Source organism: Pteropus medius, unplaced genomic scaffold (assembly GCF_902729225.1).
Source record: "Pteropus medius unplaced genomic scaffold, Ma_sr-lr_union100, whole genome shotgun sequence".
NCBI classification, from domain to species: domain Eukaryota; kingdom Metazoa; phylum Chordata; class Mammalia; order Chiroptera; family Pteropodidae; genus Pteropus; species Pteropus medius.
The window spans coordinates 1,511,397-1,528,073 of record NW_024345602.1 but is presented as its reverse complement, the minus strand read 5'-3'; the positions used below and the strand labels follow the sequence as shown (position 1 = coordinate 1,528,073).

General features: G+C 35.6%; 1 protein-coding gene across 16 annotated transcripts in view; it reads left to right on the top strand.

The window, feature by feature from the left end:
* The window catches only part of NPHP1 (nephrocystin 1), a 78,957-nt gene that overhangs the window by 36,653 nt on the left and 25,627 nt on the right, over window positions 1-16,677 (top strand). For all 16 annotated transcript variants that reach the window (XM_039874649.1, XM_039874636.1, XM_039874645.1 and 13 more), the window contains 3 exons: window positions 136-230; window positions 1,930-2,058; window positions 8,501-8,575. In XM_039874649.1, the coding sequence (XP_039730583.1) occupies window positions 136-230; window positions 1,930-2,058; window positions 8,501-8,575 (299 nt within the window). The remainder of the gene's footprint in view (window positions 1-135; window positions 231-1,929; window positions 2,059-8,500; window positions 8,576-16,677) is intronic.

The window sequence follows — 16,677 nt, the reverse complement described above, 5'->3', positions numbered from 1 at the left end:
TTAGGAAGCCCATTTCCAGCAAGCAGCTTGGCCTTTTGGGTGTCTGTTTCCTAAGTTGGTAGTAAAACGTAGATTTTTTACTTTGAATTTTATTCCTTTCTTTGTAAGAAAATAAAGGAAAAATTATTTTTGCAGGGAATCAGTTTCGAGCAAGTTACTTCTTACAGCCAGAGCTCGCTCCTTCACAGCTGGCCTTCAGAGATCTCATATGGGATGCTAAGACAGGCACTGTAAGTATAGTCACCACCAGTAGGATTATGGCTTTTCTAGATTGTGTTGTTATTGCAAGTATATTAGTAACATGTAAATTGATTAATACATTATAGAAAACAGAAAAAAAAATGGTTTCTGTATTGTAATTTTGAACCACTCAGTGAGTTTCAGCTAATGTAAAACTTGGGTTTGTTACTGTGACTTCATCTTGTTTCTCTTCTTTATTGCTCTTTTCTCACATCGTTACAAAGAGGATAGTACTATGCATCTATCTTAATCACTTTTTGCCTCAATTTCTTCATCTGTGAAAAGTGAATAATAATAATAATACTTCCAACATAGAATTATTGTAATAATTACATTGTATGTATGAAGAGGCTGACGACAGTGCCTGGCTCATGATAACTCAGGAAATGTTAGCTAGTATCATTATCAGTAGTAGTAGTAGTAGTAGTAGTAGTAGTAGTAGTAGTAGTAATATTATTTTGATTAAGTAGGATTGAGGACATTGGTAATACTTTATGATTATACTTCTTTGGGTATAGCTTAGAGTAAAAGATTCTTGTATCCTCAGTATTTGAAGAAGGAAATACTCTTGATATTTAATTGTACACTCTGACTTTTTAGCAGGTATAAACCACATTAGAGCACATCACTCTTCTTCTTGTTTACCTTCTACTTTTTCTCCCTTCCAGAACCTCAGGGGAAGAATAAAAGGACCCAGTGTGGCCACATTTTGTAGGGTGGGGTGGCACAGAATTTTAGTACCCTTTTCCCTGTCAACCTGAGCATTGCCTGGAATTTTCTTAGTATTAAGTATCTTTTATTACAAGTCAACAAAGATGTTGTATTTGGTCCGTTAAGTGTACAAGTACTAGAATAAATGGCATTTTATTGTGTAGACTTCTACCCAAATAACTAAATATTCATCTCCCGTTTCTTAAATTGCAAAAGTGACAAGCTTTTACATGTTATGTTATTTTTTTCAGTGATATAATTATTTAAATGGAAAGGCCCATGACCAATAAAGAAGAATGTTAAGAATTAAAGATATGCTTAAATAAGAAACCAGAATGCCAATTTATTTATTTGCATCATGAACTATACCTGTGAAGTAGAACTGAATAATTGCTTCCAATGCAGGTCATTTTCTTTGTCAAAACATCTGCATAAGGCCTTTGAGCCACATTTCTCTTGCTTAGGCCCACTTCCATGTTTGGAAGTGTACTTTCCCTTCTAATAAAACTTTTTTTTTTCGGCTATAAAAAAAAAAAAGTCTGCATAAGAAGCCAAGTAACAATGTAGATGGAATTAAACCAATGAGGAGCCAGCTGGGTACTATGAATACTAGTTTGACTGTCTACACTCACCCACATTATAGAAGAATGACTGTGAATGAACCTCGAGTAGAGTGATTCAATGGTCAAGTTACACATTTTATCTGATTCTACTGACTGTTCATCACAAATTTTATGCATTTACCACCCCCAAGCAAGTATTTTACATATGTATGAAAAATTTACCTAAAGTTTTGATTTAAATTGAACATACTGTTGACATTTTTCTCGTGGATATATATTTGCAAGTAAACTTTTTCCTTTTATTCTTTTTTATTCTATATACATATTCTTAAGTATTTATAAAAGATGTTTTGAAAATGATTTTGTCTTATAAGTCATAAAAGTAAACTTTTTTAATGACTAATTTCTCTCTCAGATTAGGTCGAGACCAAGTCGTGTTTCATTGATTCTGACCCTGTGGAGCTGTAAAATGATTCCTCTTCCGGGAGTGAGCATCCAGGTTCTCAGCAGACACGTGCGCCTCTGCCTGTTTGATGGTAATAAGGTGAGCTACTGAAGATCACACCGGTTCATTTCAGAATGAAAAATGTTTTGTTAATGCATGGGGTCCATCTGTCTCTGTGTCTTTCTCTCAGTCTCTCTTTTTTGTCACATGTTTACGTGTGTGTGTATGTGTATATTTATGTGCAAGTGTATGCATACGTGTGTATGTATGTATGCGTGTATATGTTTATGTATATGTGCATATGCATGTATATGTGTATGTATGTATAAGTGTATGTGTGTATAGGTATATGTGTAGATGTATATATTTGTGTTTGTATATGTTTATATGTATGGATATGTGTATGGATATGATTATGTATATGTTAATGTGTATGTAAATGTATATGTGCACATATATGTGTACTGCATAGGATCTGTCTCTGTCTTTCATTCTCTCTTGTTATATGTTTACATGTGTGTATGTGTATGTATATGTATAACTATGTTTATATATAAATATATGTGTTTGTATATGTCTGAACATGTATGTGATTATGTGTATGTATATATGTATGTATATGTGTGTGTTTATATGTGTATGTGTGCATGTACATGTATGTATGTATATGCTATACTCATATATTTGTGTGTATGTATATGTTATGTGTATATGTATGTGTATGTCTATAAAATAATGGTAGAATACAAACCACATGGGTTTTGATGACATAGACTTAATTCCTGGCTCTTTCAGTTGCTAGGTATGTCATGTTGGTATATATATCGCAGTTAACTCCTCTGATCCTTATATTTTTCACCTACAAAAAGGTACTGATGCCTGTCTTCTAGTATTCTATACAGACCACTTTTTAAGTGCACAGTGTGTTGCATTTTTGACAAATATACAGGATGTGGAGTATTACCCTCACCTTGCAATGTTTCCTTGTATCCTTTTCCATTTAACTCCTCCCTGATTCCTAAGAGAATATTTTTACCCAGTACCAAGGAAAGAATTTGAATGACTCTAAAAAAATCGATATGTTCATGTGCTACAGTTTAAATAGTGCATAGATGGAAGTTAATATCTTTAATTACATGTGCTAGACAAGAAGAAAAATTTTAAATCAGTGATCAAAGCTCTCAACTCAAGAAGCTAGAACAGGAAGAAAAAAGAATGGAGGAAATAATAATATAAGATTAGAACTTAATGAACAAAATAGAAAATCAAAAAAGGCAAAAGTTTATTCTTTGAAAAAATTAGTAAAATCGAGAGATGCGTAGTAAGACTCATCAATAAATTTTAAAAAGTGATAGAGAAAGAAAACAAATGATCAATATCTGACATGAAAATGGAGACTTCATCACAGATTCCACAGACATTAAAAGGACCATAAGGGATATTATGAACATCTTTATGCCAATAAATTTAACAATGTAGATAAATAGATAAATCTCTTGAAAACCGTAATTACTGAAACTGATACAAGAAAAAATAGAAATTTTAAATAACCTTTGTTAAAGAAATTGAAACTGTAATTTAAAATCTTCCAACAAAGAGAACTTTTGGCCTACATGGCTTCAGTAGTGAATTCCTCCAAACATTTAAGGAAGAAATAATACCAGTATTACACAAATTCTTCCAAAGAATAAATAAAGAGGAAATGCTTCCCAACTCATTTTATAAGGCCAGGAAATATATGATTCCAAAATATGACCGAACATTACAGGAAAGAAAAATAACAAGACCAGTATCCCTCATGAATATCCAAACTAAAATCCTAAACAAAATATTAGCAAATTAAATATCATGACTAATTGGGAAATATTGACTTTGAATTCTAGGGATTCAAATGCACACAGCTGTGTAACCAACATTTAACATTTGAATATAGACCATTGTAATAAGCCATAGTAACAGAACTAAAGAAGAAAAATATATACTCATCTCAATGGATTTAGAAAAAGTATTTGATGAACAAGCCAGATCCCGTCTGATCTCGGAAGCTAAGCAGGGTTACACCTGGTTAGTACTTGGATGGGAGACCACCTAAGAAGACCAGGTGCTGTAGACGTAAATAAAATAAAAAATAAGGATTGTAAACTGACGAGGTCCTTGCAATCTGTGAGGTCAACCAAGGGTTGCCTCACCTTAAGAAAAAAAGTACTTGACAAATTTCAAGACCCATTCATAATTTTCAAAAATTTTTCAACAAACTAAGAAGGGGATTTCCTCTTTACCAATTTTCCAGATTGGAAAAGGGCAACAAGAGAAGACTAAAGCTAGCTTCATCATACTTAATGGTGAAATACTGAACACTTTTCCCCTAAGATCAGGAAAAAGTCAAAGGATAAGATAATTCAATTGTTTAAATGGGTGAAAGACTTGAACAAGCACTTGAAAATATATGTGAAAAACCAAGAGACATATAAAGAGATACTCAACATATAATAAGTCATCAGGAAAACACAAAACCATAATGAGAGAGATCCAGCCATAGGCTATGTACAAGAAACCTACCTTAAATATAATAATACAAGCAGGCTAAAGGTAGAAGAAAAAGACATAGCACTCAAAATATCAGACAAAGTAAACTTTAAATAAAGGACAATTACTAGGAATAAAGAGGTACACTACGTGATAAAAGGGATGATTCACCAAGAAGATGTAGTAATCCTAAATGTGTATACACCTAACATCAGAGTTTCCAAATACATGAAGTAAATATTGATAGAACCAGAAGGAGAAATGGGCAAAGCCACAGTTATAATTAGAAACTTCAACACTTCTCCCTTCACAATCTGTAGAACAGGCAGACAGAAAATTAATAAGGATATAAAAGAATAGAATAATACCATCAAGCTGTATCTAATTAACATTTGTATAACACTTCACCCCCAAATAGTAAAATACACATTCTCTTAAGTGCATAGGGAACATTCAGCAAGATAGATGAACCCGAACAAATTGAAAGGATTGAAATCATACACTGTATGGTCTTTGATGACCACATGGAATTGAATTAGAAATCAGTAACAAAGATACCTGGAAAAATCATTAAATAATTGGAAATGAAACAACAGATTCTAAATAATCAATAGGTTAAATGGAAATTAGAAAATATTTTGAACAAAATTTTTTGAACAAAAAAGGAAAATGTAACATATAATCTGTGGGATGTTGGCTAAAGCATTGCTCAGGGATATTGATAGCACTAGGTGCTTACCTTAGAAAATTCTCAAATGGATGGTCTGACTCTCTCCTGAGTGGTGAATAGGGCTTTACAAGGCAAAGAGAAAGGGACAGGTGTACCTGATTAAAGAAGCAGCACAGATGAAGGTCTTGGTAGGAAAAGACTTGGGAAAAGGGAGGCTAGTATGGCTAAGGGGAGAGAGCAAGGGGAAGTGTGGACTGGGATGAAATGGGAGACATCAGGAAGGAGTATAGTATAGGACATTGTAAGCCATGGTATAAGTAAGTTTTGTCTTTATCCTAAAAACAGGGAGAATTGGGGAAGTGGCATGATTTAGATTTACGTTTTGGAAAGATCTCTGGCTCCTCTCTGGAAATGAATTAGAGGGGACAGAAGGGGCATGAGTAGACCATTTGGGGGTTATTGTACAGTGTGGTGGTCAAAGGGCAGCAAGTGTCACCTTCAAGAAAACAAAAGCTGGAGCCAGCCTGCCTAGGATTAGACTTGCCTCTACAGTCTTTTAAGTGTGGTATGCTGACCAGAGTACTTGACCTTGCTCTCACTTTCCTCGTCTGGTATACATACATCTCTTAGGGTCAGTGTGAGGAATAAATGAGTTAACATAAATAAAGCACTTAGAACAATACATGGAAAATAGTAAATGTGCCATAGACGATAATGACTTAGATCAGGGAAGTGGAGGTAGAGATGAGAAGTGAAAACCAACACAATTTGGTGATGGATGGATATGGCAGGTGAGGGAGAATGGGGTGTCAGTGGTGGTGATATTTATTGACATTGGGAACACCGAAAGCAGATCAGATCTGGAGGAGTTTGTGGGTTTAGCTTTGTTCACATGGAGTATACTTTTAACTCATGACATGAGGAAAGTACCTTCCTTTCATTCATCTGAAGTGGGGGTAAATAAATGAACTTGTGTTATATTGATCCTTACTTCCAAATTCTGCACAAAACCACTGCCACAAATGAGACAATAGGTGTCATCAGTGACCAAGAAAAGATGAATTGCCTTTTCCTGAGATCTGGTTTGATATTTTCTGCTTTACCTCTCTCTATTCTCATATATGAGAACATAAGACAAAGATTGGAATTTTATTTTAAATAACATCAAAATAATAGAAGTTATTTTACAGAAAAAGAATAGAAATTATGAAATTAATTTGTCAACTTTCCAAATTAATAAGTTATAGAACAAATACTCATGCTATTGACTTGAGTGCTTCTTTAATAAATCTAAGCCTACTTACAACTAAAAAGCATTTTTATGAAATTAACAAGACACTGCTTCCAATAATGGCCAGGTAAGCTCTTCTCAGAACAACTTGCCAGAGGTGATAACTGAATTCTGGGCAATATACCAAAAGCAGCTCCCTGAAGGCAATGAAAAGCATTCAAAGCAGGCAGATACTGGAGAGGAGTCTGAAATCATTAGTGTGCTGTCTTTTTGGGTGGAATTTATTATTGATTTTCTCTCCTTTTTATTCTTATGTTTTCTTTTCCCTGCCTTGGTATATATTACTTGAACATTTCTTAGAACTCCATTCTGAATTATCTGTAGTGTTGTTTAGTGGATCTCTCTTTTTAGCTTTTTTAGTGGTAACTCCAGGTGTTATTTGTACATACACAACTTACCACAGTATACTAGTGACACCATTCCAGTTTGAATCAAGTATAGAAATCTTACCTCTCTTTACTTCTCTTTACTCTCTCTCCTTTATAATATAATCATCTTAAATATTTCCCTCACATACATTGAGAATCGCATCACACAATATTATAATTTTTGCTTCAACTATCGAGCACAATTTAGAAAACTCAAGAGAAAATGTGTTGTACTTACCCTTTATTTTATTCTTCATATTGTTCTTCTTTCCTTCCTGATTCTCAGAGATTCCCTCTTTTATTGAGTCCTTCCTGTTTGGAAAACGTCCTTTAGCCAACCTTTTCAAGTTAGGCCTGCTGGCTGCAGACTCTCTTAGTTTTTCTTTATCCGAGGATATCTCTTTTCCCCACTCATTCCCGAAGGATATTTTTACTAGATATAGAATTTTGAGTTGGTGATTCTTTTCTTTGACACTTGACAAATAACATGCCACTTTCTTCTGGCCTCTGTGGTTTCCCATGAGAATTGTTTCCCTGTCAGTTAATCAAGCTGTTGTTCCTCTCTCATTGCTTTCCAGATATTTCTGTTTAGTTTTTAGACGTTTATGCTGTATCTTGGCATGGATTTCTTGAGTTTATCCAGTTTGGAGTTTGTTCAGCTTCTCGAATCTGTAGGTTGATTTTTTTTTTCTTTTTTTGCCATTGTTGTCTCTAATATTTTTCAGCTGCAAACTCTCCTCTCATCTGGGAGCTCAGAATAAATAAAATGCAGTCTCACATAACAGCATGTAATAATCAGGAGGAGTTTGCTCTTTAGAAGTCTGGGTTGAGAATATATATTATTTTAGGAAGAGTTTAAAGTAAATTCATATATATTAGCTATTGATGGTAATGGGAACTTACTCTATGTGGAAAACCACTTAGCCACCCATAAGTTACTCCTAGCTGCCTACCAGTAGGGACTTAGCAGTGAAATGAATTTGACCTAATATGACATGTTTGGGATAATTTCTAATTACTTTTAAAGGTTAGTTTTAGAAGTGCTCTACTGAAATATTTTTATCAAAAATAAAAAATATATTATCTGTTCATTTGGAAGATGTCAATTTTAGCCATGACTTTACAGAATTTGAACTCTTCTTTATAATTTTTGCTCCTTTTGTGTTTCATTGTCTTATGTATATTATAGGACTATCTTCTTGCCATAGCATTTCCTAAGAAATTAAATTGCAGGAAAAATATAACTTGTGGGCCTAGAGATTTTGAAGAAAGCTGAATCATTTTTCTGAGCTGTTAGCATTGTCTTTCTTGGGGGTTACATTTCTTAAAAGGTCATTTGTACCTGAAATTTCACTTATGTTTCTGGTATACCTATCCCAGCTATTAAGCATTTCACTTAATAGAGTTTATTATCAGCACAAAGATCTGAGTCTGAATTCATTTTATTAGTTCTTTCATTGTTTTATAAGTAACTACTGTAACACTCTTTTGTATGTATTTTAAAAGTTATGTATGTACTTGGTGTTAAAAGAAAAAGAAATTATAGAATTACACAAAGTAAGAAGTGAAAGACTCCCTCTCCCTCTGGTTCACACAGTATAGCCACTGTTAACCATTCGGAGCATGGATGTGGTGATGTTTCAGAGAGCTATCTACATGATTTCAAATGGGAAAATCTCATTTCAGGTTCTGAGCAACATTCATACAGTCAGAGCCACATGGCAACCTAAAAAGCCCAAAACATGGAACTTTTCTCCCCAGGTGAGTCATCTGCTGAGTGAATAGAGTAAACATAAACTTTATCTGTTAAGTGTTGTGCAATTAATGTCTAAAGCGAGGCTATCAAAGTGTATTTCTGAAATAACATGTGTAGGCCAGAGAATATGGGGTCAGATTCGAATCTTTAGATAATTTAATGTTCTTCGAAAATTTTGATAGAAAGTACTCACCAAAGTGAGTACTTAATTCCTATGAGTCATCTTATTCAATGGATTTCATAATTCAATTCTAGAAAATTCCCTCTGATGAAAAACAAAAAAAGATAACATTTAGAAAGTGTTTTTCAAAAACGAAGTCTCCAATCGTGTTATTGAGAGCTGTGCTTTCTTCAGATTAAGTCAAGGGTGATGCCGAGGGGACTGATACATTGCACCCAGGGACTGCCAAGACTGGAACAAAAAAGACTGGAGTGGGGTTGGGTGGTTTCAGACTGCTGAGTCAATTCTATATAGGGGCCATGAAGATGAAGATGGCCATGTTCCTTTTTTTTTTTATTTTTTTTTATGGTGACACTGGTTAATGAAATTCAATTTCATCTGTACACTATAACAGTAAGGCATATATATATTTACACTGTATGTTCACCTCCCATAGTTAGATTTCTTTCTGTCACCACCTATTTGACCCCCTTTACACTACCTCCCCCTCCTCCATCCTCTAATCTCTGGTAACAACTAGTCTATATTCCATGTCCATGAGTCTCCATTTGTTTGTCCAGTTCATTTGTTGCTTTTAGGTTTACATCTCACATATAAGTGATATCATGTCATTTTCAACTTTTTTTGTCTGGCTTATTTCGCTTAGCATGATTATCTCGAGGTCCATCCATGTTCTCACAAATGGCAGTATTTCATCTCTTCTTATGGCTGAGTAATATTCCATTGTATATATGTACCACAGCTTCTTCATCCAGTCATCTATTGTAGGACACTTCGGTTGCTTCCATGTCCTGGCCACTGTGAATAATGCTTCTGTGAACATCGGTGTGCAGATATCTTTTCGGATGTGGGTTTTCAAGTCTACTGGAACAGCCCCGCCTTGTTCCAGTAGAGGGATTGCTGGATCATATGGTAGATCAATTCTTAGTGTTGTGAGGAATCTTCATACTGTTTTCCTTGGTGGCTGTACCAATTTGCAGTCCCACCAGCAGTGTATGAGGGTTCCTTTTTCTCCTCATCCTCTCCAACATTTGTTATTACTTATCCTGTTGATTATAGCTATTCTAACAGGTATCAGGTGGTATCTCATTGTGGTTTTGATTTTCATTTTCCTAATAGCTACCAATGTTGAGCATCTTTTCATATATTTGTTGGCCATTTGTATGTCCTCTAGGGAGAAGTGTCTGTTCAGGTCCTCTGCCTATTCTTTGATCACATCCTTTGTATTTTTGTTGTTATTATGTTGCATAAGTTCTTTGTATATTTTGGATATTAGGCCCTTATCGAAGGCATTGCTTGCAAATATATTTTCCCATTCAGATCATTGTCTCTTTACCTTATTGACAGTTTCTTTTGCTGAGCAGAAGCTTTTCAGTTTGATGTAGTCCTATTCATTTATTTTTGCTTTTACTTCCCTTGCTTTTGATGTCAAATTAATAAAATCCTCTTTAAGACTAAGATCCTTGAGTTCAGTTCCTATGTTTTCTTCTATGCATTTTATTGTTTCAGGTCTTATATTAAGGTCCTTAATCCATTTTGAGTTAATTTTGGTGTGTGATGACAGACAACAGTCTAGGTTCATTCTTTTGCAGGTGGCTTTCCAGTTTTCCCAGTACCATTTATTGACTAGATTTCCTTTCTCCACTATATGTTTTAGGCTTTTTTATCGAAAATTATTTGCCTGTGATTCGTATGAGTTTTCTTCTGGACTCTCAATTCTGTTCCACTGGTCCATGTGTCTGTTTTGCTGCCAATACCATACCATTTTGATTACTGTCACTTTGTAGTATAATTTGAAGTCAAGCAGATTGATACCTCCAGCCTCATTCTTTTTTCTCAGGATAATTCTGGCAATTCGAGGTCTTTTGTGCTTCCATACAAATCTGATGATTTTTTGTCCTGTTTGTTTTTTTTTCTTTAAATGCCAATGGGATTTTGATGGGGATCGCATTAAATCTGTATAATGCTTTAGGTAGTATATGGTCATTTTAACTATATTGATTCTTCCAATCCAAGAACATAGAATATCTTTCTATTTCTTTGTATCTTCCTCGATTTCTTTTAATAGGGTCTTATTCTTTTCATTATATATGTCCTTCACATGTTTCGTTAGATTTATTCCTAGATATTTTATTCTTTTTGTTGCAGTTGCAAAAAGAATTATTTTTTCCACTTCTTTTTCTGACATTTCATTATTAGAGTATAGGAATGCTATGGACTTTTGAACATTGATTCAGTGCATTACTGAATTTGCTTATTGTTTCTAGTCATGTTCTTGTGGAGTCTTTAGGGCTTTCTATATAGAGAATCATGTCATCCACAAATAGAGATAGTTTGACTTCTTCATTTGCTATTTAGATGCCTTTTATATCTTTCTCTTGCCTGATTGTACTCGCTAGGACCTCCATTGAATAGCAGTGGCGATAGTGGACAGCCCTGCTTTGTTCCTGATTAGAGGGAACGTTTTTAGTTTTTCACCATTAAGTATAATGTTGGCTAAGGGTTTGTCATACATGGCCTTTATTATGTTAAGGTGCTTTCCTTCTATACCGATTTTGTGAAGTGTTTTGATCATAAATGAGTGCTGTATCTTGTCGAAGACTTTTTCTGCATCTATTGATATGATTATATGCTTCTTATTTTTTAATTTGTTAATGTGGTGTATCACATTAATTGATTTGCATATGTTGAACGATCCCTGTGCTTCTGGGTTGAAACCCACTTGATCGTGGTGTGTAATCCTTTTAATATGTTGCTATATTTAGTTATCTAGTATCTTATTTAGGATTTTTGCATCTGTGTTCATGAAAGATATTTGTCTGTAGTTTTCTTTTTTGATGTTATCTTTAGCAGGGTTTGGTATGGGGGTAATACTGGCCTCATAAAATGAGTTGGGAATTATTGCCTCCTCTTCGCTTTTTTGGAAGAGTTTGAGGAGAATAGGTATTAAATCTTCTTTGAATGTTTGGTGGAATTCATTGGAAAGCCATCTGGTCCTGGACTTTTATTTTTTGGTAGGTTTTTGATCATTGTTCAATTTCCATACGGCTGATCGATCTACTTTGATTTTCCAGTTCTTCTTGATTCAATCTAGGAAGGTTGTATTTTTTCAAGTACTGGTCCTTTCTTTCTAGGTTGTTAAATTTGGTGTCATATACTTTTTCATATTATTCTTGCATGATTTCTGCAATGTCAGTTGTAATTTCCCCTCTTTCATCTCTGATTTTGCTTATTTGTGTCCTTTCTGTTTTTTCTCTAGTGAATCTAGCCAGGGGTTTGTCAATTTTACTAACCTTCTCAAAGAATCAGCTCTTCATTGCACTTATTTTTTTTATCATTTTTTTTGTTTTCAATTTCATTTGATTCTGCTCTATTTTGATGATTACTTTCCTTCCGCTGACTTTAGGCTTCATTTGTTCTTCCTTTTCTAGTTTTTTAAGATGAAGCGTTAGGTTGTTGATTTGGGCTATTCTTGTTTTTGGAGATAGGCCTGTAATAATATGAACTTTCCTCTTAGTACTGCTTTTGCCATGTCTCAAAAGTTTTGATATCTTGTACTATCATTATCATTCGTTTCTATGTATCTCTTGATCTCTCTTTTTATTTCTTCTCTGACCCAGTTATCCTTCAGTAGCATATCATTTAATCTCTGTGTATTTGTGATTCTTCCTCCTTTCTTGTTGCAGTTGATCTCTAGTTTCAAAGCATTTTGGTCAGAGAACATGGTTGGTATGATTTCAACCCTGTTATATTTGTTGAGGCTATCTCCATGTCCCAGTATGGGGTCAATTCTTGAGAATGTTCCGTGTGCAGTAGAGAAGAATGTATAAGCAACCGTTTGGGGACAGAAGGCTCTGTAAATGTTAATTATGTCCAGTTGGTCTATTGTGTCATTTAAGGATATTATTTCCTTATTGATTTTCTGTTTGGATGATCTGTCCATTTCCAACAGTGGATATTTAGATCCTCTACTACGATAGTGGTTTGTTCTGTTAGTAATTGCTTTATATGTGTTGGGGCTCCCTGATTGGGCGCATTCATAAGTGTTATGTCTTGATGCATGATTCCCTTTATCATTATGAAGTGACCTTCAGTATCTTTCTTTACCTTTTTTATTTTGAAGTCTGTTTCGTCTGATATTAGTACCGCTACTCCCGCTTTTCTCTGAATGCCATTTGCTTGAAATACTATTTTCCACTCTTTCACTCTGAGTCTATATTTGTCTTTGGAGCTGAGATGTGACTCCTGGAGGCAGCATGTGGTTGGGTTTTGTATTCTGATCCATTCTGCAACTCTGTACTTTTTTATTGTTGAGTTCAGTCCATTTACATTTAGGGTGATTATGAAATATGAGGGTTTTTTTATAGCCATATTATCCTTTGCTTTCTGGTAGCTCGGTGTTTCCATTGCTTCCTTGTCCTGTTTTCTTTATTTTTGTTGGCTTTGTGAGTTTTCCCTCTAGTCCTTCTTGTTTTATATTTTATACTTCAGTTCTGAATTGGTGTGTGGTTACCATTATGAATATGAAAAAGATAGTTACATATATATGTGTGTGTGTGTGTGTGTGTGTGTGTGTGTGTATTTTCTTCTATGCGTGCCGTATCTCCATTCCCCCTTGTGAATTTGGATCTTTGAATCCTCCCCTTTTTAGTCATTGTTGTCTCAATTTGTCCCTATGTATGCTGAACATTCATTACTATCTCACTATAGCAATTCTCTCCTTAATGTTTAAGCTTATAATGCCCTGTTCTTAGTTAGGGTTGCACTCCTCTCCTTCTATTTGCCTAAGAGTCACCATACTCCTAATTATCTTTTGTGAGGGTTTTTTTTTTTTTGTCATTTCCTCTTTTATTATTTCCTGTAGTGCAGGCCTTGTTGTGGAGAAATCCCTCAATTTTTGTATATCTGGAAAGGTCTTTATTTCTCCTTCATATCTCCTTCACTATTTTTGGCTGGTAGTTCCTTTCACTTAATAGTTTGAATATTTGATTGCACTCCTTTCTGGCTTGTAAGGTTTGTGCTGAGAAATCCAACAATAATCTAATGTGTTTTCCTTTATAAGTTACGATTTTCTTCTCCCTAGATGCCTTGAGAATTTTGTTTGTGTCGTTGATTTTTGATAATTTTAATACAATGTGTCTTGGTTTCCGTTACCTGCATGGCTAGAGGGTTAATATTCCTGAGAGGAGGACAACAGAATGATTGAGAAAAACACAGAGACAGTGTATACTAAAGCTGAGACTAGGGGGGACACTGCACTTTGCTTAGATACAGTGACCCCAAGCTCAGTGCAATTATTATATACTTTTGAAGGTTGAGGAGGGAATGGGAGTCTTCTTCTCAGGACTTGAAACTTGCTGGCAGCAGTAATTTCCCAAGGCCTGTCTGTACCCGGTTAGCAGCAGCTGTATGTTAACTGTTTTGCTTCTCTATCCTTGGCAGATTGCTACACAGCCAAGCTTTGCCAATGCTTCGATCAGGTCCAGTTCAGATCTGGCTCTCTACAGTTGGTGTAGGCATTTTTGAGTTGTGATAATTGGGTGTACTATTGACTTCTTGAATTCCAATTTCCAACTCATTCCTTAGATTTGGGAAATTCTTGTCAACTATTTCTCTGAAAATGCTTTCTAGTCCTTGCTCCTTTTCCTCACCTTCGAGAATGCCCATTATTCTTATGTTTCCTCTCCTGATGGTGTCAGCTAGTTCTTGAATTTCTCTTTCATTATTTTTCATTCTTCAGTTTCTTCTTCTGATTCATTTCTAGATTTCTATCTTTAATATCACTGATCCTTTCCTCCATTTGGTCGACTCTATTTCAACTCTTGCAGTGTGTTTTATTTATCTCCAGAAGATTTATTCTGGTTTGTTTGGGTTTTTTGTTTTTTTTTTTTTTGAGGGTTTCATTCCCCTTGTTCTGCTCATCTAGTTTTTTCAATTCCTGATTGTTGATATGACTCATTTAGGAACTCACTGAGTTTTGTCAGAAGTAGCATCCTGAATTCTCTGTCATTTAAATCACATGTTTCTATGTCTATAAGCTTATTTTCTGGAGATTTTTCTCTTTCTTTCTGAGATGCCTTGTCACCTTGATTGTTCATGGTGTTTAATGGACTATTTCTCCACCTGGGCATTAATAGGAGTGTATTTATCTTTTTTCCCAGAAAAATTTGTTATATAAAGGCCTCTCTTTAGCCTGTTGCAAAGAAAGCGCTTTTCTTTTGGTTTCCTGTAGGTGGCGCCTAAGCCTCTTGTATCTGTGCTTTATTTGAAGCCTTAATAATGCCCCTTTTTTTCTTATAGATGTTTAATTGCCCTCACTACTCTCAGTCAGTCCCTGTCAGTATTAGCGACAGTTTCAGTAGTGTTTGCACAGATTCCCCTGGGGCTCCTCAGTGTTCGGTCTCGGAGGGTATGAGGGGAGGGGCCCTCTGGGTTGGGGGATAGAGGCTGCGGCTCAGCCTCGGTTTTGCAACTGGGACCGGTAAATATCAACTGTTGTTTCTCTGCCTGCTGCTTCTCTGCTTTCTGCTCTAATGACTGGGCACTGCCGCTGGCCGTGTGGAACTCACAGCTTTCCCAGGCCCGGCTGTTCAGGAACTCACTGCCCTTTCTCCCCTCCCCACTCCTACAGAGAGCACTGGAGGCTGCAAGCAGCAGCTTCTTTATTTCTCCCAGTGCACTTCCCAACTCCCGGGGTTTTGACCTATGGTGACTCATGCGCAGATCCCATGCTCATACATACTGGTGTGCAGTTTGAGTGTTTTTTGTTCAGTTTTAGATGTTCAGCTTATTGTTGTTTCAAGGAGAGAGATCTGAGGATGTCTCTCACTCCACCATGTTTCTCCAAACTCTCCATGTTCTTTTAATAAGAGTAGTTATCTGTAGTTTATTTTACTTTAATTTTTCTTCCTCCAAGTTTTCATTGCTTTAGTATTTACTTCCCTCCCACACTAGCTTGTGTGTGTCACTGCAGCCTAAGAACCTTCATTAACTTCCTCTTATGGCTTCAAAAGATATTAAAGCAAGATAGAGTTTCAGTAAGAGGGTACCAGATGTGGCGGAGGCCTGGCCACCATGCTTATGTGTTGCATGTGTCCACATGTTTCTAGAGCACAACTCTTGAAAATCCAGTATGATCTTCTAAGGACTACTTATATTTTGGCACAACACTTCACGATTCTGATATGGCATCTCTGTGTATGTGTAGTGTTTAGGGCAGAATTTCCTAATGTTTTCCCAGATATAAAGATGAACTGTTTGGAATGATAAATAATAAATAAATGTTACTTTGCTGAATGAAATTAAGCATCTATTAGGTGTGAGGTATTCTTCCTAGGTGTCGTAGGAACTTACATGGTGCTAGAGAAGAGACATACAGACATATAATAACTATTTTATGGAATTCTAACCCTATGTATTATCTCATTTAATCCTTAGTGTACTCCTATGGAGTGGGCACTATCGATAACTATCATAAAGGCAGAATATAATGGTTATGGGGCTCCAGGTGCTGTGGAAGCACAGAGGAGGAGGGTGAAATTAATTACAGGCTCAGGAAGATTTTGTGGCAGAGGATGGGTGGGATTTTGTAGGCAGGAAAGAGGGATGTGGTTGTGCAGGGAAGGGGAATGGAATGAGCAAAAGGGAAGGGAAAGGGAAATTCACAAAGCCCACCTAAGGAAAGTTGACCAATGTGTATATGAAGTCTTTAATTTTAGTTCTGTTTACAAAGAACAATGGCTACTATAAATATCTTATATATGCAAATGATTTTTGTCCACCTCTGGGGATCTAGATATACTACCTGCTTCACATTAGCCTCTCCTCTGAGCAAAGAGTAGGTGAAGGTGAAGGTATTTCCCTTCAACACAAAATTAAATTTTTAACTTTCAATTCATTGGTGTAGATGAGTCCAGTCTATCTGCT